The sequence below is a fragment of the Anomaloglossus baeobatrachus genome, chromosome 6 (genome assembly GCF_048569485.1).
Source record: "Anomaloglossus baeobatrachus isolate aAnoBae1 chromosome 6, aAnoBae1.hap1, whole genome shotgun sequence".
Classification (NCBI taxonomy): domain Eukaryota; kingdom Metazoa; phylum Chordata; class Amphibia; order Anura; family Aromobatidae; genus Anomaloglossus; species Anomaloglossus baeobatrachus.
In genome coordinates, this window is record NC_134358.1 from 171,247,449 (window position 1) to 171,269,643 (window position 22,195).

At 43.4% G+C, this 22,195-nt stretch overlaps 1 protein-coding gene across 1 annotated transcript in view; it reads left to right on the plus strand.

The window, feature by feature from the left end:
* Positions 1–22,195, plus strand: part of SMCHD1 (structural maintenance of chromosomes flexible hinge domain containing 1) — a 437,194-nt gene that overhangs the window by 305,833 nt on the left and 109,166 nt on the right. The window contains exons 24-28 of the mRNA XM_075316053.1: positions 1,846–1,934; positions 2,895–3,013; positions 9,790–9,948; positions 10,128–10,253; positions 18,897–18,976. Coding sequence (XP_075172168.1) covers positions 1,846–1,934; positions 2,895–3,013; positions 9,790–9,948; positions 10,128–10,253; positions 18,897–18,976 — 573 coding nt within the window. The remainder of the gene's footprint in view (positions 1–1,845; positions 1,935–2,894; positions 3,014–9,789; positions 9,949–10,127; positions 10,254–18,896; positions 18,977–22,195) is intronic.

Sequence of the window (22,195 nt, forward strand, 5' to 3'; positions counted from 1 at the left end):
AAGAAATGTTACCCAACGCGTTTCACCTCCTTGGGTGGAGGTTCATCAGGGGTATAAATATTACATATGTTCAATAGTGTATCACACGTTGTAATATATCGGATTAGATTCTCATTCCTCAAATAAAGATATTTTTACAATGTAATAGAATTTATCAGTGGGACCTCTTTTCCATCCATAAATATAGCCTCACTCTGATGAAATAATTCACAACAGAGGGCTCTCAGCCCATAACAGGTCCGTGAACCCTTCAATGGTTAATCAGTTGTTTTTATAAGTCCATTCAGGAAATACATTCCTGTGACTGCATGTTTCATCAGAAGTAAGTCTGCTTCTTATATTGACAAGAAGAGAGAAAAGGGTGATGGGGGGGTTTAAAAAACCACAAAAGTCCCCTTCTGCTGATTATAAGGATGTAAGGTTGTGGATGAAAGTCCTCCTCTCCTGTCAGATATCAGGCACGGTCTGTCTGCTCAGACCATGCCTGATATCTGACAGGAGAGGAGGACTTTCATCCACATCCTTATAGTCTTTTCTTGTCAATATAAGAAGCAGACTTATGATGAAACACGCAGTCACAGGAATGTATTTCCTGAATGGACTTATAAAAACAACTGATTAACCATTGAAGGGTTCACTGACCTGTTATGGGCTGAGAGCCCTCTGTTGTGAATTATTTCATCAGAGTGAGGCTATATTTATGGATGGAAAAGAGGTCCCACTGATGAATTCTATTACATTGTAAAAATATCTTTATTTGAGGAATGAGAATCTAATCCAATATATTACAACGTGTGATACACTATGGAACATATGTAATATTTATAACCCTGATGAACCTCCACCCAAGGAGGTGAAACGCGTTGGGTAACATTTCTTGGGGCTAAATTGTTTATGCTTTTTTCGACATGAAAAGAATACTGTATGTTTAATTTATCTCACTACAGTACTCTTTGTTTATTTTTTTTACATTGTCCTACAAATAATACATATAGTTCAAGTTTCTGTATTTGAGAGATACGGTATATGCCAAATCTATCTATAAATTTGCAATCTATATAAGTCTCTTTTTCAATGCATGGTTAATTATTGGATCTGGATGATAAGTGGTTATTAAAAATGTTTCTGCAATGAATGTTAAATAATTGATGTATCATCATTTGTAAAGTTGACCGGTGGAGCGATATAAGCATTTCCCACCATTTGTCGGGATATACTGCTGGCTGGTCCACTAGACTGCATTTTTTATTGTACTTTAGACCCTTAGGGTATTTTATATTTTTGAACCCCTACCCCCTCACTTCACGTTTTCAATATATTGATATTCAATAAAAGTTTAACCTTAAATACCACTGCCAATCGTGACAGCAGTATCTTATATGGCTAAAAGGCCACCTTTGACAAGATCTGCCCTCCACGATCGTAGTCGTTGGTGCCAACTAAATGGCAAAAGCCTGGTGACAGATTCTCTTTAATAAGTGCAAGAGGAATGGAGTCACCGGGAACCTGCATGTCTGAATAGTCTCACTGGCGATTTGGTCTCTAGGCGGCTCCTAAAGTATGTTTTTGTTTTGTTCTTTTGTTTTGGTTTTTTTTTCTCACACTCAGCAGTGTTTGGAAGTCAAACATACCTGGCTGAGTTAAAACAGTTAGTGTCTAAAACATGCTGCTTGTGGATTGGGCAGCATATATCCGCTATCAAGTTCCCTTTAATTCCTCCTAGAAGTGTATGAATAAATAGATTTTTTTAGTCTTTCTATCTTATGTTAATGGAGAGCATCCCTACAGCATGACTGTCCTTCTATCAGTACTTATTAATTTGAAGTTTTATATAAATGTTTTCAGACCTATCCCTGATGAACCAAAATATTTGAAATGCAAGTTAAAAGGAGACAATGTTGTCCTCATGGGTGAAGAGTTAAAAGGTGAAGTTGGTAAGTAACCATTTCAATGTTAATATTTTTTTTGTGAGTGAAAAAAAACCCAACAACCTAGTAGATATGTCATGCGTGGTGTGGATCCGCGTTTACGGATCACTACTACACAACCTACCATGTATCACCCGGATCATCACCCGCAGTTTACTATTACTTGATTCGACTCTATACACACTTTCAAAAAGTAACATGGTTTCTGCGAGTAGCTCTGTTGGGCGTCGGTTGTTTTATTTACCAGTGCTTCTGGCACTTTAAGAGTTAATGCCTTCTGGAGCAGTGGCTGGCTTCTCAGTGAACCAGGTTTGCTAATCAACTTTTCCAGCTGGTCTCCTCCTACATAAGTCTGGGGGTTTCCTGTACCATCGCCAAAGAGTTTTCTGCTTGCAGTTGCGAAATCCTGGCATCCGTGGCATTCCTCTTTTTGTTGTCTGCTCTGTTTGAGAATTCCCTCGTGTGAATTACTCCTACCCCTTTTGGTTTATTCCCTCCAGTGTTGTTTTGTCTCTCCTCTGTGGTTGTTTGCGGTGTGGGTGTGTTTGTTTTATCCCCTTGTCTGTGTCTTGGGGAGGTTGTTACTTTGTGTCCAACCCATCCAATTGTTGTGGGTCCGAGAAGGCATTAGGACAGGGGCAGACAGGAAACAGGGCCAGGTGGAGAGCTGCACCTCCCTACCATCAAGGGTACCTCCAGGGTCAGGGTGAGCACAGGGACCACAGTCTAAAGGTCAGATTAGCACCCCTTAATAAGATAGAGCTGAAATTGGGACAGGGTGTGCCAGTCCGAGTTTCTATTCATTTTCAGTATTCCTGGGGTGGGAGCTGTATAGGAAACTTGCTACATGACATTAGTGTTCCCCTGTGTGTAAAAGGGGCCATTATAGAAGCTCTCGCACAAAGAAGTAATGGTCCTACACATGCTTATCATTTTATTATTTTTTTTTTTTTTTATAATTTACAGAGTTACTAGTAACGGACCAATTTGGAAATCCGACTGAAAATAACTCCACTTCAAGTCTTGATTTTCTGGGTGTTTCTGGCAATAATCTTGACAAAAAGAAAATCAAAAAGTCATTTCAGGTTTGCTTATTTTTTTATTTTTGTTTTTTCAAGTATCAAAACAATGTTTTTTTTTTCTTTATTTTTTATTCTGGTTTTAAAATAGTTATTTTTGATATGTACAAAATTAAATACCTGTATGGGAAGAAAAAAAACAAAAGTTGGAAAATCTGCTTAAGGTTAGATCTGAACCATGCTGAGTCATGGTTTTGGTCCTCTCCTTCCCTGTATGCTGTAATTTTTCTGAGACCCATAGAGACCAAAATTGCAATAGAAAGTAAAGTTGGCTATATAAAAAACAATTTTTGCTATTAAACGAATTACAGCACACTTCACAGACAAATCACGCTTAGGCTATGTGCGCACGTGTGCGCTCTGCACCGCACCTAAAAGGTGCGCTTCAGAGCGCAGCTGAAAAGCTCCGTTCTGAAGCGCATGGTGTCTGCAGAGAACGTGCGCTCTGCCTGCAGCTCCTGCCATAGACAGAGCATGGGCTGACGGCAAAGCGCACGGAAGAAGTGACATGTCACTTCTTAGAACGCGCGCTTCGGGCAGCAGCCGCAGCGCTGCTCTCTAAGACGCCACGTGCGCACGGCCCCTGCACAATCTCCATAGATTATGCAGGGGACGCAGGACGCATGCAGTTACGCTGCGCTACAAAGCGCAGCGTAACTGCATGTAATTACGCACCGTGCGCACATAGGCATAAAGTGGTTGGCCACCTTTTTGGTGGTGGCCACCTTTTAGTCTTAAAGGGAATCTGGGAATCTTTAGCAGCTTTTTGCTATATAAGCTGAAGACCGCATGCTGCAAAGGATTATAAACAGAATTCAGGGATGCCTGTCTTGTCAAGGTCCTAACTGTTGTTTTCCTGGAATATTTGTTTTAGCAGCAAGTCTCCTCATTGCTGGGACTACGTCATGTGCATGACAGTCCGGCACGCCCCCCTCCTCTGACACCTTACTGTCAATGTACAATCTCTATAGACAGCCTGGTGTGGGCGGGTCAGGACACTCAGCTTTGCTGCATTGCTACATCTACAAATTCTGATTGTGTCAGAAAGGCTGCATCCATCTAAGTGAGATATCGTTGGATTGAGGATATCTTTGCCCACATCATGCTGCTCTCAGATTAGGTAGCAAAAATCATCTGACACTTTCCACTTAAATACATGTAATTTGAGCTAATTTCTGCCATTTAGGTTTCATGACAAATTTTGCACTATTTGCTTTCGCGGTCTGTTTTCCTGCACATTAAACTTTGATGTAGTCAGTGTCCATAAACCTGAATAATGGAGGTCAGATAAAAAAGGTACAAATTCTCCCCTTATATTTTCAGAACGCGCTTACTAACGGATTCCACGGCAAAGAGGTCGACCACTTTCTCTTGTTAAGGCAGCTGATCACTCCACCAGTAACGATTGAATGGACTGAAGTGCCTGGTAGTATGTGAGCAAAGATTCACTAACAAGAGAAGGTGTCTGGCCACTTTACTGGGAAATCCGACAGTGAGCTCATTCTGACTGTCTAACTGAAAATGTTGTAGCTTTTTTTATTGTTTTTCTGAGCGCCTCTAAGCTGATGTATGGCCACAAACTTCAATAAAGTCAAATGTGCAATGAATCAAAGACCCTTTAAAAGCTAAACAAAGCAAAATTTATAGAGGCCCAATTTTTAAAATGTTGGGTTTTGTTATTCCAAAATACATGAAATAATTAAATAAAATTAATAACACTTTTCCCAAAAGGAGCCATCCTTGTTTAATGATTATGTGCAATGAACAATAAAGATCATTAAGCGCATATAGACTGCAATTATTCTTGGCAGTGCGTGTCCTGTTTCAACAGGAAATGCTATGGAAACCTAATTGTAACAAAGATATTGGGTTCGCCTTAGGTGCCCACGTAGCGTATTTTCATGCAGTTACGCTGCGATCTGCACCACAGCGTAACTGCATGCGTCCTGCGTCCCCAGCACAATCTATGAAGATCGTGCCTAATCCATGCCCACGTGGCGTATTAGAACGCAGCGATTCGGCTACTGCCGAAGCGCTATGTTCTAAAAAATGACATGTCACTTCTTTCGTGCGCTCTGCATGCAGCCCCCGCTCTGTCTATGGTGAGGGCTGCATCCAGAGCGCATGAAATCGGCTTTTCAGTACGCAGTGTTTCTGCAGCGATTTGAAGCGCACGTGTGCTGTTCAAATAGCTGCAGACATTTTTGCAGGGACAGAACGCAACGTGGGCACATAGCCTAATGCTGACATAGATCCCAAAGTGTGTGTGGTTCTCATAGTCATAAAGGCAAAAGTAAGTGGTGTCCTGGATATAAACAATACTGAAAAATAAACTGATGCAACATATAACTGTGAGAGAATTCACGACTATAGATGAGCGGACCCGTGGCTATTTGGTTTCGCTGAATCCGCACCGACTTGAAAAATAAGTTCGCTTTGGGAACCTATCTTGACCCCGGAAAACAAACCCCCCTACAAGTCAATAGAGATGAGAGGTTTTGTGCTGTAAAATGGTCATAGTAAGGGTTAGGGGGCTGCCAAAGGAAGCTAAATGTGGGTAAGGCCTAAAACACACTTCCGCAAAAAAAAAACGTCCGTATGACACGGTCCGTTTTTCGGGTCAGTGTTCCGTAATTTTGGGGCGTTTCTCCGGTACGTATGGCATCCATGTGATTGCGTATTCGAGCCATGTGTGCATGTGGAATGTCCGTATTGACATAAAATACGTACGTGTGCTGTACGTGTGCCGTCCGTTTTTCAAGATCCGCATTCTTACCCAATTAACGTTGTTAATCATTCATCATGAGATCCTGGTGTTTTTGTTTGCCATCAATTGACCTGATAGATTGGTAACAAGTGTTTCAGATTTTGTGATTAAAAACGGACACGGACGATACGTGCTGAACACGGACATACTCCGTGTGCGGTCCGTGCAGGCACGGACCCATAGACTAAAACGGGTCCGTGCCTGCGTGTTGCCAGCCAAAAACGGACATGTCGTCCGTGTAGAAAAGCGCACACACGTACTTACGACACTGACACACGTTCCATGTGATTTTACATACGTGTGCCATCTTCCATTGAATAACATGGGTCTCCGTGTGTACGTGTCTCCGGTACGTGCAAATACGTACCGCACACGTACAAATTACACGGATGTGTGTTGCGGGTCTAAGAGAAGGATAGTTATGCATGCTGTGTTTCCCCGAAAATAAGACCTACACTGAAAATAAGCCCTAGCAGGAATTTTCACCCTTTTTTTTGGAGTATGCTTAAAATATAAGCCCTAGTTGCAGTTCAATAATGAAGTGTCCATGCAGCTAAAAAAGTTAAAGAACACAGCAGGACACGTCATTAAATAACACCAGACATCCCCAAAGAAACACAAATAAGGAATTTAGTTCCGCTCACCACTCCAAAGCAGGTCTCTCCAACTTCTGGTTTGGTGCACAGAACAAGTGGTTTGGCTACCACAGCTGAATAATCAGTCGCATCAAGAGGAGGAGGGGAGGAGAGAAGATCCAGCACCGACGTAATAAAAAGATTCTTTATTCAAAATTCATAAAAAAGGTAATTCCAACCAAGTGCAAAATATATTTACACTTGATGCGTTTCTGAGAAAGAAGACAGCCCCTTTAACCCCCCATCCTTAAAATATCGCACTTACCAGACACCAAACCACTACAGCTAGCAAGTGCAGACGGTGGATGGGTACTCTCTGTGATCTGCGTTGTTGACAGGTTACTCGCTATTTCGCTTATATACACACATTGGGTCCCAGTATCATGCCACTCTGTCACACAAACACATCGGGTCCCAATATCACTTCTCTCTTGCACATACATCTGATCACAGTAACATTCTTCTTACATATACACACGCAGTGATACTGCTTCCAGCCAGCAGGGGGAGTGACTGCTATGGACCGCAGAGAGGCACAGGAGGACCCGATAGCGACACAGATGTCCATGGTCTTGTAAGTACAATTGTACTGGGGGTGTCTGCCTTCTTTTTCCCCCCATAAAACAGACCTACCCCTAAAATAAGCCCTAGCGCATTTTTAGGGGTAAAACATAAGACAGTGTATTATTTTTGGGTAAACACTGTAACAGACTTTTCCCGCTCATTAAACTTCATGAATATTCACTGCTCCCTTTCCCACCCTGTGTGCCTGTGTCTCTGATTGGTTGCAGACTACTATACACACCACCCACCCTCTGTGTGGGCATCTGTGATGGGTTTCAGCTAGTTTACTATATGTTAGTGTGGAAAAAAAAGGGTGTGTGCTCCCGCTGTATTTTTGATAACTAGAGCCAGTAAAACAGGCTAGGCCTGTAGCCAGGCTGCAACCTCCAGCTGCCAGCTTTACTGTGGCTAGTTATCATAAAAATGACGAGAGGTCCCTCCCCCTTCCCCAGTCTTGATGACCGCTCACGGTAAACCGGACAGCTGGGGTCTGGAATCGTCAGGGTGGGAAAGAACCAAGGTTATTTATCAAAAATCACAGCTGACATCCAGCCCCCCCCATAATACTAACTTATAAGTCAAAAGAAATAAACACACAGAAAAATACTTTTTGACATAAAATTTATACACAGCCTCTTTCACCTCTTCTTTTTTTAACCTCCAAAACACCCTTGCTGGTCCGACGTAATACACCTCCAATGTCGATCCCAGCTTTGCTACATCCAGAGTCTGCAGTGGTGGAAAACGCGACCGATAACTACAGACTCCGGGACATACTGACTGCAACGAGGGAACCGGCTATGAGAAGCGATGACTACAATGAATACATAGTCGTCACAGTTGGGTTCCCACGGTACAAACTGTGACCGCCAGTGAACCCGCTGCCGGATTGCGGGACACAGCTGCACAGTGATCCGGCAGTCAGGTCACCAGAGTTCACACTCAGGGAGTGTGGGTGTGGGCTGGGGGGATGGCTCCCCTGCTGTTATCAGTGAACTCAGTTGAACCCATTGCTGGATTTCTTTGCGGCTGTGTGCCACAATCCAGCAGTGGGCTCAACGGAGTTCACTGCGAGGGCAGTGGAGTAACCACAAGTGTGAACACCAGTGACTTTGTTACCGGACTGTCGGATTGTGCGACAAGGCAGCACAGCAATCCGGCAGTGAGGTCATCGGTGTTCACACTGGGGGCTCCCTGCTGCACTCAATGAACTCAGTTGATCCAGCTGTTGGATTGCTGGACTGTCAATGTGTGCAATCAGAATAACACAAAGAATAAAGATGTTTTATCACTTTTAAAACATGGTGAATGGTAAAAAAAAAAAAAAAACTGGAAAAAAATACCTATTTCTCAATTACTGTTTTTTGTTCATCCTGCATCCCAAAAATTGGAATAAAAAGTAATACAAAAACCTTGTGCTTGAAAATGATATCCATAAAAACACCAACTTGTCTTGCAAAACACAAATCCTCACATGGCTCTCTCAGCAGAAAAAATATAGCTCTGAAAATATGGTGATACAAAAACTAAAGGTTTTTTTAGTGTGTGATAGTAGCCAAACAGAAAAAAAAAAAACAGTATAAATCTGGCATCGCTGTAATGACACTGACTCGAAGAATAAAGCCATTTTATCATTGTACCGCAGGGTGAACGGCTTAAAAAATAAAATAAATTCTTGACCCTCTGTTGATTTTTTTTTTTTTTTTTCCTATTCTGCCAAAGATTGCAGTATGGCGTGGTTCACATTTATACTGCGCTTTATGCTGAGCATTTACACAGAGGATTACGTGTAAATCACATTTTATAGATTTAGATGGAAACCCAGATGTAAGTGCTCAGTGTAGAGCACAGAATTAATGTGAACTGATCCAAAAATGTTCACTACCCAAAAATGCCACTAGTAAAAGCTTATACTCAACCCACAAAAAAACAAGTCCTCAGTCAGGTTCACATCTGTTAACAGAAATGTAAAGTGTTTTTACATTACTGGTAGCACAATGGCTCTGGAAAAGCATTATGGCTCTTCACCTCCCAAAAGAAATCCAGCAAACTCAGCTCTCCCAAATCCAAATAATTTCCCCTTCCTTCTGAGCCCCAAAGTGTTCCTAAACCACAGCATCCACATGTCTGGCATTTCTGCAGTGAGGAGAGCCCGCTAAATTTATGGGGTGCAGATCTCCTGAAACTCCAGCTGGGCACAACTTACAAGCACGACAATGTACTGGTACAACAAGAGCAGATTTTGATTTTCATTCTGTAGCATCTTGCATTTTTTAATTGTGCTCTTCATTGTATTTTTATCACGTTTTTGACTGTTTTGTTTTGTTTTTTTGTGGGTTTTTTTTTTTTTCTTTTTTTTTTATGTTTTGTCTCTGGATTATCCTTTAAATAAAGCTGCTTCATTTTTGAAACTTAATGCTATTTACATCATTAGGTGTGGATTACATGCATTTTTCATGCGTTTCCGACGCGAAAACGCATTTGCATTTTTTACTTGCGGTATTTCCGCATCTAATGCAAATCTATGAGGAGATTCCGCATTGGAGACTCTGCATGCACGCAAGAGGAACTGATATCCTGCGGCTTGGAAAAATGCACATCATGTAAGTTTACGTAGCGTTAAAAAAGCACAGTGGACATGATATTTCTATCAATCCATTCCACTTTGCTGGAACTGTAAAACGATGCGTTTTGGGTGCATCAATAATACACAATGTCAAAAACGCAATTAAAACTCATTCTGGGCACATACCCCTATTTATGATCAAGAAAACACCACGGGGTTTAGTTGCATTTTATTTTTGTTTGTTTTTCAGGAAAGTTCTCAAAGTATGATTGTCAAGGGGATATCATTTTTTGTTGGACCTCAAGAGGATAAAGAGTTATGTTTTGCTTGGAGAAGTCTTTCAACTTATTTGAGGCTGAAACTTGTTGCTGGGCCACCATTCCGAATTGGTGTAGTAGATTGGAATGAGGTTAGTTACCTTTTGTTTTTGGAAGCAATAATATTCATGTTTACATGTATTAGTTTCCAATCTAGAACAGCTGAACAATTTCTTATCAAATGTCTAAGGTGAAGAATTATATTGCCATACATTCTTACTACAGGTAGAAAACCGTCTTTTATTATTTCTAATATAACGTAATACATTAGTCTATTACAGTAGTCTCTGGAAAAAAGGTTCAAACGCCTCTAATAATTCAGCTCTTTGACAAGTGGGGAAATGTATCTCCGGAGCCAAATGTGAAGATTACTGTGATAAAGGACAACGCTCTAAAGGTAGTAGATGTACTTTAGATACTAAATGTGAACTGAACGTGTGTAGAATATCAATTGAATCTGCTGTTTAAATTATCATAGTCTACCTCCCCTTTATCTATGATTGTGTGTGTGTGTGTTATATTATTACACTACAGTTCAAAAGTTTGGGGTCAGCCAGACAATTTTGTCTTTTCCACCAAAAACCATGCTTTTATTTTGCAAATCAGCTGCATAATGAATAGAAAATATAGTCCAGACATTGACTAGGTTAGGAATAATGGTTTTTACTTGAAATAATAATTTTCTCCTTCAAACTTTGCTTTCGTCAAAGAATGCTCCCTTTGCAGCAATTACAGCCTTGCAGACCTTTGGCATTCTAGCTTTTAATTTGCTGAGTTGATCTGGAGATATTTCACCCCATGCTTCCAGAAGCCCCTCACACAAGTTGGATTGGCATGATGGCCACTTTTTGCATACCATACGGTCAAGCTGCTCCCACAACAGTTCAGTAGGGTTGAGATCTGGTGACTGGGCTGGCCAGTCCATTACAGATAGAATACCAGCTGCTTGTTTCTTCCCTAAATAGTTAATTGTCATTGTCCTGTTATAGGGTGAAATTGGCTTCAATTAAGCACTGTCCACAGGGTATGGCATGGTGTTGCAAAATGGAGTGATAGCCTTCCTTATTCAAAATACCTTTTACCTTGTACAAATCTCCCACTTTACCAGCACCAAAGCAACCCCAGACCATCATATTACCTCCACCATGCTTGACAGATGGCATCAGGCACGCTTCCTGCATCTTTTCAGTTGTTCTGCATCTCACAAATGTTTTCCTGTGTGATCCAAACACCTCAAACTTCGATTTGTCTGTCCGTAAGTTTTTTCCAATCTTCCTCTGTCCAATGTCTGTGTTCTTTTGCCCATATTAATCTTTTCCTTTTATTAGCTAGTCTCAGATATGGCTTTTTCTGTGCCACTCTGCCCTGAAGGCCAGCATCCCGGAGTCGCCTTTTCACTATAGACGTTGACACTGAAGTTTTTCTGGTACTATTTAATGAAGCTGCCAGTTGAGGACCTGTGAGGCGTCGATTTACCAAACTAGAGACTCTAATGTACTTATCTTGTTGCTCAGTTGTGCAGCGGGGCCTCCTACTTTTCTTTCTACTCTGGTTAGAGCCTGTTTGTGCTCTCCTCTGAAGGGAGTAGTAGACATCATTGTAGGAAATCTTCAGTTTTTTGACAATTTCTCGCATGGAATATCCTTCATTTCTAAGAACAAGAATAGACTGTCGAGTGTCACATGAAAGTTCTCTTTTTCTGGCCATTTTGAGAGTTTAATGGAACCAACAAATGTAATGCTCCAGATTCTCAACTAGCTCAAAGGAAGGTCAGTTTTATAGCTTCTCTAATCAGCAAAACTGTTTTCAGCTGTGATAACATACTTGCACAAGGGGTTTCAAGGGATTTGTAAACATCCATTAGCCTTCTAACACAGCAAACACAATGTACCATTAGAACACTGGAATGGTGGTTGTTGGAAATGGGCCTCTATACACCTATGCAGATATAGCATTTTAAACCAGACTTTTGAAGCTAGAATAGTCATTTACCACATTAACAATTTATAGAGTGTATTTCTGTTTAAGTTACTGTTAGTTTCATTGAAAAAAAGTGTTTTCCTTTAAAAAAAAATGGAAATATCTAAGTGACCCTAAGCTTTTAAACTGTAGTGTGTGTATGTATGTGTGTGCATATATATATATATATGTGTGTGTGTGTGTGTGTGTGTGTATATGTATGTATGTATATGTGTATATGTGTATATATAATATATAGAGAAGGCTGAGGGGACAAAGCGCAATAGGGTCTTACCCAACAGACATATAAAAGTGATAAGGGAATGTGCTCACCTAATGTGGTTGTGTGTCACACAACCAGATTCAAAGCAATGTAACCAGCTGTTACAGAGTTCACTTGCTAAAAAATGTTCATATGTCCAGCAGCACATTTAGGCTACGGCCATTAATGCAATTGAATCGCATGCCACTCTGCTCCCTCTCTGCTGGAGTGTAAGCTGAGTGTCACGCCACTGTGCTGCGATCACAGCACAGCCGTGGAGGAGGGGAGCGGATGCTGCAGAGGAGAGGGAGGGAGTAATCTCCTCCATTGTCAGCTGATGAGATTCTCGCACTGCACTCGCATTACACTGGTGCAATGCGATGTTTCTCTCGCACCCATAGACTTGTATGGGTGCGAGTGAAAACGAATCCGGATTGCACCCGCAACATGCTGCGATAGTTTGCTCGGTCTAATTAGGGCTGAGAAAAAAAAATCACTCATGGGAGTGGCCCCATATAGTAACATGGGTGCGGGTGGAACGCAATTTTTTTTTATTTCATAGCGCCACCTTTTTCTGCGATTTCAGCTGCAAGTCACTTGGGGTATATCTCTATCAGTTTTGCACATCGAGAGACTTAAATTCTTGCCCATTCTTCCTTTTCAAACAGCTGGAGCTGAGTGAGGTTGGATGGAGAGCGTTTGTGAACAGCAGTTTTCAGCTCTTTCCACAGATTCTCGATTGGATTCAGGTCTGGACTTTGACTTGGCCATTCTAACACCTGGATACGTTTATTTGTGAACCATTCCATTGTAGATTTTGCTACATGTTTGGGATCATTGTCTTGTTGAAAAATAAATCTCCGTCCCAGTCTCAGGTCTTTTGCAGACTCCAACAGGTTTTCTTCATGAATGGTCCTGTATTTGGCTCTATCCATCTAACCATCAATTGTAACCATCTTCCCTGTCCCTGCTGAAGAAAAGCAGGCCCTAACCATGATGCTGCCACCACCATGTTTGACAGTGGGGATGGTGTGTTCAGGGTGATGACCTGTGTAGCTTTTACACCAAACGTATCGTTTAATATTGTGCCCAAATAGTTTGATTTTGGTTTCATCTGACCAGAGCACCTTCTTCCACATGTTTGCTGTGTCTCCCAGGTGTCTTGTGGCAAACTGTAAACGACACATTTTATGGATATCTTTGAGAAATGGCTTTCTTCTTGCCACTCTTCCATAAAGGCCAGATTTGTGCAGTGTACGACTGATTGTTGTCTTATGAGCAGGCTCTCCCACCTCAGCTGTAGTTCATCCAGAGTGATCATGGGCCTGTTGGCTGCATCTCTGATCAGTCTTCTCCTTGTTTGAGATGAAAGTTTTGAGGGATGGCCGAGTCTTGGTAGATTTGCAGTGGAATGATACTCCTTCCATTTCAATAAAATCGCATGCACAGTGCTCCTTGGGATGTTTTAAGTTTTGGAAATCATTTTGTAACCAAATCCAGCTTTCAACTTCTCCACAACAGTATCACGGACCTGCCTGTTGTGTTCCTTGGTCTTCATGATGCTATCTGCGCTTTAAACAGAACACTGAGATTATCACAGAGCAGGTGCATTTATATGGAGACTTGATTACACACAGGTGGCTTATATTTATCATCATCAGTCATTTAGGACAACATTGGATCATACAGAGATCCTCAATGAACGTCTGGAGGGAGTTTGCTGCACTGAAGGTAAAGGAGACAAATAATATTGCACACCCCAATTTTCAGTTTATTTTTAAAAAAGGTTGAAAATGAGCAAAAAATTTCATTCAACTTCACAAATGTGTCCCACTTGTTGATTCTTCCCCATTAATTTACAATTTATCTTTGTTTGAAGCCTGAAATGAGGGTAAAGTTTGACAAATTCAAGGGAGCAGAATACTTTTCGCAAGGCACTGTTTATAAATACAATATATATATATATATATATAATATATATATATATATATATAGATATATATAGATATATATATATATATATATATATATATATATATATATCTGCCTTATTCTGTCTGTCTCTGTCTTGCTCCAAAATTGTGTCGTTACAGTGACAACCAGCGGATTGGCCGCTGGGCTCGGCATGGCCCCGCCCCCCGCACAGATTGGCCGCTCGGCCTGGCCCCGCCCCCGCACGGATTGGCCTCTCGCCCCGGCCCCCTGCACGTATTGGGCGCTCGCCCTGGCCCCGCCCCCTCATGCATTGGATGCTCGCCCTGGCCCCGCCCCCCGCATGCATTCCCCGAACCCACACGAAGACGCCCGACTCCCATGTGCCGAGCCCCTCCGCACGGATTGGCGCCTGGCCCCGCCCCCTGCACGGATTGGCCTCTCGCCCCGACCCCCTGCACGTATTGGGCGCTTGGCCAGGCCCCGCCCCCTCACGCATTGGATGCTCGCCTTGGCCCCGCCCCCCGCACTCATTCCCCGAACCCACACTGAGACGCCCGACTCTCAAGTGACTGCTGCAGCCCCGGAAGCCCACATCGGCAGGACTAAGTGGAGAAAAGCCACTGGCTTACCCCGCCTGCTGGCACACGTGTGCCGGAGCCGGCGTAGGCTGGTAACTATAGTACACATTTGGTAACTATAGAAACCGCTTTCCTTAGTTACCCGATGTAACTAGCTTACCCCGGGTCCCGCACACGTCGGCACTGTCGCTTTTAATAGTTACCTTTTCTCCACTTTGTCGGCGCGCTCCCGTGCACTGTGTACACTACAGTTGCCGCGCGACAAGCTCCGATCACATGTTGTCATGTGACCCAGGAAGTTGCGGCGCAGCCACTGTCCTGTACACAGTGTACGGCTGCTTTCAGACATCCGTGTCACACATAGCAAACATGCATGTATATACACACACAGCAGACACACATAGATACACCGAGCGCATCCACACATACCGCACATGCATGTACACACACACACACATACACACACACACACACACACACACACACACTCTGCTGTACACTCACCCAGCGATGCGGTCCCCGGCACTGAAGTCCCCAGCGCTGTTCCTGCTTCCAGCTCCTCAGGGCACTCAATATTCAGTGAGTATAATAAGCGGCAATAAGGAGCGGGAGGCAGCAGAGCCGGAGACAGCATCGCTGAAGAGAGGTAAATATAGAAAATATTTTTATTAAAAGCAAAACCTATGGAAAAAAAAATGCTGTGCGCACTATGCGGATTGTGACAGCTGCATGTTTTGCTGCGGGATTCCCGCAGCGAAAACAATTGCATGTCACTTCTTTTCCGCAGGTAGCTGCGGGATTTCACTCCATTGACTGCAATGTAACTGTGAAATCCCGCAGGGAATAACGCAGGCAGCAAATTCTGTGCGGTTCATTGCGTTTTCCTGCGTTATTCCCTGCGGTATTTCACAGTTTACCTGCGGTAATGTTTATCGCTGCCCTGCGGTTTGCAGGGAAGTGATGTCATTATGACAGGAAGAGGAAGCGGAGCAGAGAGTAATCACACAGATCACACACAGAGACATATAGAATACACACACATCACACACAGACACAGAATACACATACATCACACTCACACAGACATATAGAATACACACAGAAATCAAACGGACATATAGAAAAAAAAAACACATGGGCTCCGCTGTATTTTTACCGTAAAGCCGCGGTAAACACACAGTGGCGGACCGGTATTCTCAGGCTGGGGAGAGCGAGGGACAGCGTTAATGTACCCCCCCCCCCCCCCCCTCCCACAGCCGAGAATATCAGCCCGCAGCTGCTCCGGGACTGTCGCATCCATTATGCGGCGGTCCCGGAGTGTCCCTGGCTCTTCCAGATGAGGTGGCAGTTCAGGTAATAAGGAGTTAAATGACAGGGCATCGCCGCCATTTAAGTCCCGGCTTTTAATCATGGCAGCGCCTATGAGACAGCTTTCATGATTAAAACCCGTAATTAAAGTGAATAAACACAAACACCGAAAAATCCTTTATTTTAAATTAAACAAAAAGCTCCTCTTTCACCCGTTTATTAAGCCCCCTAAAACACACAGCTCCGACGTAATCCACGTCCTCCGATGCCTGCATCCAGCTGCAACTGACAACAGCGCTGAATGAATGCAGCCTCGCAGGGAGCCTGTAGAGGTAATTACAGGTCATTTCCCACGGCCGGTAATATAAACACACTACCGCCCGCGAGAAATGCAGCGTGTCAATCTGTCCTCTATCATCTATCTATCTCTCTGTCTATCTCTCTGTCTATCTCTCTATCTATCTCTCTATCTATCTATCTATCCCTCTATCTCAGAAGGATTTTTTTTTTTTTCAATGTGCTTTATTGCATTGAATGCATTAAAACACATGTACCAATCCGCACGCGGCAAAACCGCGGCAATACCGCGAACAATACCGCGGAAAAGACGCAAACCGCATGTGGTTTTTGGGTGCGGTTTGCTGCGGTTTTTTACCGCAGGTGCGGTAATCTTTCAGACCCTGCGGAATTTTCTTAAGAAAATTCCATTTTCCAGTGCGCACAGGGCCTAATACTTACCTTTTCTCCACTTTGTCGGCGCGCTCCCGTGCACTGTGTACACGACAGTTGCCGTGCGACAAGCTCCGATCACATGTTGTCATGTGACCCAGGAAGTTGCGGTGCAGCCACTGTCCTGTACATAGTGTTCAGACGTCCGTGTCACACATAGCACACATGCATGTATATACACACACAGCAGACACACATGGATACACCGAGCGCATACACACATACCGCACATGCATGTACACACACACACTCTGCTGTACACTCACCCAGCGATGTGGTCCCCGGCTCTGAAGTCCCCAGCGCTGTTCCTGCTTCCAGCTCCTCAGGGCACTGAATATTCAGTGAGTATAATGAGCGGCGATAAGGAGCGGGAGGCAGCAGAGCCGGAGAGAGCATCTCAGGAGAGAGGTAAATATAGAAAATATTTTCATTAAAAAGACCCATATTTTCTCCGGTATGTTTTACACTGATGTCGCACGGATCACATCAGTGTGCGATCCATGTGACATCCGTGCTGCCGGAGATGCCTGCGTGTGTGCGTGCGGGGTCATGAAAAGTCACATGGTCCGTGTGCAAACACGGACGTGTGAGGCACATCAGAGAAAAACATGGGTACGTGTGACATCAGTGTTACAAAACGCATGTCACACGTACCTAAAACACGGACGTCTAAAACCATCCTACGGCAGCTTGCCGGATCCGACAAAGTGGAGAAAAGCTGGATGTGTGAAACCACTAGCTTACCCCGGCTCCCGGCACACGTGTGCCGGAGCCGGCGTAGGCTGGTAACCATGGTACACATTGGGTAACTATGGAAACCGCTTTGCATAGTTACCCGATGTGTACCATGGGTACTAGCTTACCCCGGCTCCCTGCCCATTCAGATCGTTTGTCTCCCACTGTCAAAGACGCCGATGCGTGCTGCACAGCAGGAGACCAACAAGCAAAAAATAAACCAGCACTGTCGCTTTGCATAGTTACCCAATGTGTACCATAGTTATCAGCTTACCGACGTACGCTGATAACAAGTGGTACACAATCCTGTAACTATGGAAAGCGCTTTCGTTAGTTACCCAATGTGTACCATGGTTACCACCTTACCACCAACTCCTGGCACACGTGTGCTTGAGCCGGCATACGCTGGTAATCATGTTACACATCGGGTAACTAAGCAAAGCGCTTTGCATACTTACCCGATTGTGTAACATGGTTACCAGTGTACGCCGGCTCCCTGCCCATTCAGATCGATGGTCTCCCACTGTCAAATACGCCGATGCGTGCTGCACAGCGGGACACCAACGAGCAAGAAATGAACCATCATTATTCAAGACTTGATGATTATATTATTATTCAATCTGCTAACCTACATACACATTCTAGACTACCCGATACGTTAGAATCTGGCCACCTTCTAGTATGTGTATATATATATATATATATATATATATATATATATATATATATATTAGTGTGTGTGTGTGTATATGTGTGTATTAGTATTATAACTACAGTTTTTCAAGGAACTCGGCAGGGTAGTTCAATCATCTTCTAGAACTAATTACTAGTCATGAGCAAATAGTAACATATTAAGGTTTGGTTTATTTATTCGTACCGAATACCTAGTACTATTCCAGTATTCATCACGCTCAACAATCCTAATGTAAGTCAGTGGGAAGCCTGGGCATTACTGGACGTCTACTATAACCTGGGTTTCTGCCTTCAATAGGAATTTACCCCTGAAAATGGTGCACAACAGAGCACATTGTGACTCCGTCTGCACCGTTATAGTCAGTGGCCTCTTTAGCGCATCTGTTCGAATCCTGTTTTGTGGAGGGTTCGGACGGAAGTCCCGACTGGACCAGTGAATGGGGAGATGAACGCAATGTGAAAGCACAGTTACAAATGTGCAGGTACTGGTAGCTTTCTCTCCTGCCCTGCACCGATCACATAGATCCTGGTTGGGCAGGAGAAGAGCAGTTTTCTTATTGTTGATAAAGGACTCAGCATCAACATTCTCCTCGCTCATAGAAAGATGCCTCCAAGCTTTTAAGATGCACACGCTTTTTAGTGAGATTTTTCTTGCTGAAAAGTGCATCTTTTAGTCCAGAAAAGACTGTAATTAGCTCTGTGCCATCATAACAGGGGTGTGTAAATTCGTAGGGAATAACCTCCAATTTTTAGGTTTGTTTAGGGTGCTTCTGTCTTTTCCTTTTTTAATAATTATTGATTTAATGTTTTATCTTATGTTACTTTTTTTATTTTTTTATAGATGACTCCTTATGTTCAGCAACATAAAACTGATGCTAAAGGTCAAGTAAATGTGGGACTTCTTACTTTCTCTGCACCTAAGTAAGTGGCCTTTTTGTAAGTATATAAAATTGATTGAAATGTTATTCATTAAAAATATTGTTTACCTTATACATTGGCTAGTGTGAGTCTTACCCTAATAAAAAGCGTTTTCTTTTTCAGAAATTAATGAATTTTAGCTAAGTGTCTTTAAAAACAGTCCCTTACACCTAAATTAATACTCCACCACTTCAGAGTGTCATCCTTTCCTTTTGTAAGTACACAGAAAGGAAAAAGGGGGAGCGCATGTGAAGGATTTCAGGGAATCATGGATTGGTGTTATAGTGTTGCCGCTCACCTGGGGAGGTTGTGCAACCCTGCACAACCTTGGTTACAGCGTTGGTTGTGGAGCTGGGCAGATTCTCAGACCCCACTAGAACACTCCTCTGCTCGCGTCGTCTGCGTCCTGCAGGGCGGTCATGTGACCGGTCACGTGGAGTACGAGTCACCGCCAACCCAGAGGGATGATTTGCAGCCTCAGGCTAAAAGCAGCTCCTGCCCTGAGTCCCGGGGGGGGGAAATACTAAAGAGCTGTATGGTTTCACGGTCCTGTGGAGCGCTAGAAAGGAGATGGAGGGTTGCTTGCTTCAATTTTTTTATTTCTTACTAGCACAACGCGTTTTGATATATATTAATATATCCATCAGATCAACCTGATGAAGATATATTACTATATATCGAAACGCATTGTGGTATTAAGAAATAAAGAAATTGAAGCAAGCAACCCTCCATCTCCTTTCTAGCGCTCCACATGACCATGAAACTATACAGCTCTAGCCTTTCCTTTTGTGTAAGTTGGTCTTTGATTTGTTGAATAATTTCTCCCATTTTTTACTTAATTTGAACCGAAGTTAGAGGTGGCAATTTCCTGGGGTGGTCATTGTTTTTCAATACCTAATAATCCAGGAATAATGGGGGAACACTTCCTTCCAGTGTACAATGTATTAGAGGCAGTCTCTGTCATGGTCTTCCTTAAAGAAGTTGTCCAGTTACCAAAACTGATTTTTTTTTTTCTGATAAATCTTGCTAATATGTGCCCCTCAACACATCTATTATGTTTTTTCAGCAAAATTACCTTTCATTGTGCACTAGCAGCACATGCTCATTGCTGGCTCCAGCTCTGATGGGGTTAATCTCTCCTCTGACTTCCTGTGTTCAGTTCCTACAAGTCCCAGAATTCTTTGTGGCTCTAGGGCGGTGTCTAGCTTATCTAACACACCCATTGTGTCTAATACACCCACTCTGCTCCCACCCAAACCCTCCTCCCTGCCTCTTCCCAGTGGATGTGCACTGAGATCAATCACACAGAGACAGCAGCAGCTCTACACAGCCGGGGAAGAAAGTGTGTGTGCGCGTATATACAGTGTATGTGTATGTGTGTGTATATACAGTGTGTGCGCGTATATACAGTGTATGTGTGTGTATATACAGTGTGTGTGCGTATATACAGTGTGTGTGTGTATATATACAGTGTGTGAGTGTGTGTGTATGTGTGTGTGTATGTCATACTCACCTGTCTGCAGGGTCCGGGTGCCATGCTTGCTTCCAGCCCCTGTCCCGGTCCCGCCGCTTCGGCTGTGTGCAGTCTCCCCGGGGCACGCACGAAGCTTGCAGGACCTGGCCGTGGATCACCTGATGCAGTCACCTGACGCATCAGCTGATCGATTCTCGTGGTGTCGCCGGCTTTTTCGCGCCCGGCCGGCTATCAGCTGATCCTGCCGTCAGGAGACTTCATCAGCTGATTACCGGCAGCTCCCGCAGCGATGGGACAGGATCATACTCCGGTCCAATCGATCGCTGCGGGAGCTGCCGGTAATCACACACAAGTGAGTATGTATTTTTTTTTTTTTTTTGCACTGATGCATCAGCTGATTGTATAATCGGCTTTTATACAATCAGCTGATGTGTGATGTGATTCAAGCACTTGATCCTGACACATCATCTGATCGCTTTGCCTTCCAGCAAACCGATCAGATGATATTGGATCCGGATTGGACGGCGCGGGACCCTAACCCAGGATTACTGCGGAGGGGGGTTTATTTCAATAAAGATGGAGTCACTAATTGTGTTTAGTTTTATTACTAATAAAAATATTTTTGTGTGTTGTGTTTTTTTTTTTTTTTATCATTACTAGAAATTCATGGTGGCCATGTCTAATATTGGCGTGACACCATGAATTTCGGGCTTAGGGCTAGCTGATAATATACAGCTAGCCTTAACTCCATTATTACCCGGCTAGCCACCCGGCATCAGGGCAGCTGGAAGAGTTAGATACAGCGCCAGAAGATGGCGCTTCTATGAAAGCGCCATTTTCTGGGGTGGCTGCGGACTGCAATTCGCAGTGGGGGTGCCCAGAAAGCTTGGGCACCCTTCACTGTGGATTCCAATCCCCAGCTGCCTAGTTGTACCCGGCTGGACACCAAAATTAGGCGAAGCTCACGTCATTTTTTTTTTTTTAAATTATTTCATGAAATTCATGAAATAATTAAAAAAACTAAAAGGGCTTCTCTATATTTTTGGTTCCCAGCCGGGTACAAATAGGCAGCTGGGGGTTGGGGGCAGCCCGTACCTGCCTGCTGTACCCGGCTAGCATACAAAAATATGGCGAAGCCCATGTCATTTTTTTTTTTCTTTTTGGGTAAAAAACTGCATACAGTCCTGGATGGAGGATGCTGAGCCTTGTAGTTCTGCAGCTTCTGTCTGCTCTCCTGCATACACTAGTGAATGGAGGATGCTGAGCCTTGTAGTCCTGCAGCTGTTGTCTGCTCTCCTGCATACACTAGTGAATGGAGGATGCTGAGCCTTGTAGTTCTGCAGCTGCTGTCTGCTCTCATGCATACACTAGTGAATGGAGGATTCTGAGCCTTGTAGTTCTGCAGCTGCTGTCTGCTCTCCTGCATACACTAGTGAATGGAGGATGCTGAGCCTTGTAGTTCTGCAGCTGCTGTCTGCTCTCCTGCATACAATGAACATTTTGAATAAGGAAATGACATCAGACCTTTTTTTTTTTTTTCATCAACAATCTTTAATGGCATTGTGCACTGATTAAAAACGCAGTGAGCAAAAACGCAGCAAAAAACGCACCAAATCGCAGCAAAAACGTGACATGCAGCACCGCAGGTGACAGAGCAGAGCAAGTTGTTGACATGCTTTGCCCTGACTCATAGTGTGCTGCATGTCACTGTATCCACTCTGGGACTTGTTGTTCAGGTGAACGGATGA